The sequence below is a fragment of the Sinocyclocheilus anshuiensis genome, unplaced genomic scaffold (assembly GCF_001515605.1).
Source record: "Sinocyclocheilus anshuiensis isolate Anshui unplaced genomic scaffold, SAMN03320099.WGS_v1.1 scaffold861, whole genome shotgun sequence".
In the NCBI taxonomy this organism is placed as follows: domain Eukaryota; kingdom Metazoa; phylum Chordata; class Actinopteri; order Cypriniformes; family Cyprinidae; genus Sinocyclocheilus; species Sinocyclocheilus anshuiensis.
In genome coordinates, this window is record NW_015554217.1 from 658,764 (window position 1) to 661,464 (window position 2,701).

The 2,701-nt window shown below is 35.6% G+C and overlaps 1 protein-coding gene across 1 annotated transcript in view; it reads left to right on the plus strand.

Annotated features, from left to right (window-relative positions):
- The window catches only part of LOC107671119 (alpha-actinin-2-like), a 26,370-nt gene that overhangs the window by 4,065 nt on the left and 19,604 nt on the right, over positions 1 to 2,701 (plus strand). The window contains exons 3-6 of the mRNA XM_016463966.1: positions 535 to 654; positions 885 to 971; positions 1,161 to 1,248; positions 1,407 to 1,485. Coding sequence (XP_016319452.1) covers positions 535 to 654; positions 885 to 971; positions 1,161 to 1,248; positions 1,407 to 1,485 — 374 coding nt within the window. The remainder of the gene's footprint in view (positions 1 to 534; positions 655 to 884; positions 972 to 1,160; positions 1,249 to 1,406; positions 1,486 to 2,701) is intronic.

Here is a 2,701-nt window from a genome sequence, read left to right on the forward strand (position 1 = left end):
GCGCAGCTCTATTCTGGAAAAGGGGGCGGGGAGCAGCAGCTCATTTGCATTTAAAGAGACAGGCACGAAAAACGGCGTGTTTCTGCTTCCACTCAAAATACGCATTTTCAAAATGATATAATAAATGATCTGTGGGGTATTTTGAGCTGAAACTTCACAGACACATTCTGGGGACACCAGAGACTTGTATTACATATTGTCAAAAGGGGCGTAATATGTCTCCTTTAAGTTCATTTGTTTAGCACTTTTCACAGTACATTATTGTTTTAAAGAAGCTTGCATGTATGTTTCAATATTACAATCAGAAAGTATTCTGTTATCAGTCAGAGATAAGTGTGTCAAAGTAATGTGTTCAGTCAAGCAGACACAATGAACATGGTGATAATTACAGCTTGTGATCCTAATGATTACAATATAAGGATGATATTTAACAGTGTCGAATGTTCAAAGTAAACACGCTGAACTTCCTCAACGATATGTAATATCAACTATATATACCAATTAAATTTTTCATACTGCGTTGTATTTTGGCAGGTGAGAGGTTACCCAAGCCTGACAGAGGAAAGATGCGTTTTCACAAGATAGCCAATGTCAACAAAGCCCTTGATTTCATCACCAGTAAAGGAGTGAAACTGGTCTCCATTGGAGCTGAAGGTATGCTTTTTTTTGCATAACTGTAGAGTAATCTGGATTTTGTTTTTGTTTATAAATAAACAGATTGAATAAATATAGTAATTAGGGGATGCAGGTTATTAATTTTGCATGTCACATAGCGCATTTTAAAATCCTATATATCCTATATTTAAAAAAAAGTATTTAATGTCATTTTAACTTGCCCAGCCTTTTTTTTATTGAGCAATGATTTTCCTGTCATATTTTTGCAGAAATTGTGGATGGGAATGTGAAAATGACTCTTGGAATGATCTGGACCATCATCCTTCGCTTCGCCATTCAGGATATCTCTGTTGAAGGTAAAGAAAACAAGTCCCAAACATAAAATTCCACAAAATGTTTGCACAAACAGCAAAATATACTGATATTATTATTATTAATGGCACATTTCACAACCCCTAGTAATGTTTAAATCATTTTATACCAAATAACAATTAGATTGTTCAGTCATGTGTGAATGATATAATGATTCACTAATTGTCTTTCAGAAACTTCGGCCAAAGAAGGACTTCTGCTGTGGTGTCAGAGGAAGACTGCTCCCTACAGGAATGTCAATATTCAAAACTTTCATGTCAGGTGAGGCTCTTTTTGGGTGCAAAACCGTTGAAAGGTAATATCAATGTTTTGTATTTTAAAATAACAGTTAAAACAGATACTCTATTATTTTTAGTTATATATAGTTTCAGTTTTTATGTTAATTTCAACATGACCCTGATTCTCTCTCTCTGGTGAAGCTGGAAGGATGGATTAGCGCTGTGCGCTCTCATCCACAGGCACAGGCCTGACCTCATTGACTACGCCAAACTCAACAAGGTCTCAAGTGTGACCCCAGATTAACCTTTGATCCTCTGAGACATTTGATCTAACAGTCCTATTACAGTAGAAAAATAGCATGTCTGCCACAACATTATGATGTTCCCTTTTGTTGATATCACTGCACAGATGGTGTGTGCTTACAGTATGTGTGTCTAACATCTTCATCACACTCAACAGTTCATCACCCTCAGGAATCTAAGGACCTTCTTAAAAAACTTAATTTTACTTTTAGTATATAGTAGATCCAAATCTCATTGCAGAAATTCACTTTTTTCTTTTTTTTCTTTTTTGTGGCTTCAATAGCTGGAAGGATGGACTGGCCTTCTGTGCACTTAGTCACAGACACAAACCAGAACTGATTGACTTTCATAATCTGGAGGTAGCATAAGTGTTTATGCTATTGTTGGATGTGATGTTTTCCGTAAGAAAATGAATTGAATAGATTAGGGGTGCTCAGTCCTGCTGGACATCTGTCTTCCTGCAGAGTTTAGTTCTTGTACTTGGAGAAAGCTATCTGTTAACATTCCCATTCATCTCAGTGGCAGGTTGCGTCCAGAACAGCACTCCAGACAGAGTTGAAATGTTGATTAGAAACATTTAACAAGATGAAACAATACTTTATATTTTAGCCAGTAGTATCCTAATTGCCTATTTGTGTGTGCTATGTAGGCTAACTTTTGTGTTTGTTACAGTAAGTTGTTAGCTTATTAATATGCTAACTCTATTAGAGTCAAATGTGAGAGTTAGCAAGAATTTTATGCACTTCATGTGAAGAGTGCTATCTGTGTAGAGTGTTGCTGCCTATAGAGTGTTTCTAATCATTCACATTTGGAAGGTTATAGAATTGATATAGTGATTACGTTTTGATTAGCAGGTATGTTTTATGGTTGGAGCTAAATTCTGCAGGAATGTCATATGGAGCAGGATTGAGATTCTCTGTGAAGGGTGGAGATGTTTTGTTGATGGCAAATTTGTGTAGTTAGCTGACATTTTTTAGCTGTAATTTGCAGGTAGCTTGTGTTAGCTTATACTAATGTAGTTAAACTACATTTCAAAAGCTGGGGTCGGCAAGATTTTTAAATGTTTTTGAAAGAAGTCTCTCACGCTCACCGAGACTGCATTTAAAATACAGTAAAAACAGTAATATTGTGAAATATTATTACAATTTAAAATACCTGTTTTAAAGTTTTTCTATTATGCCTTTTATGCCTTT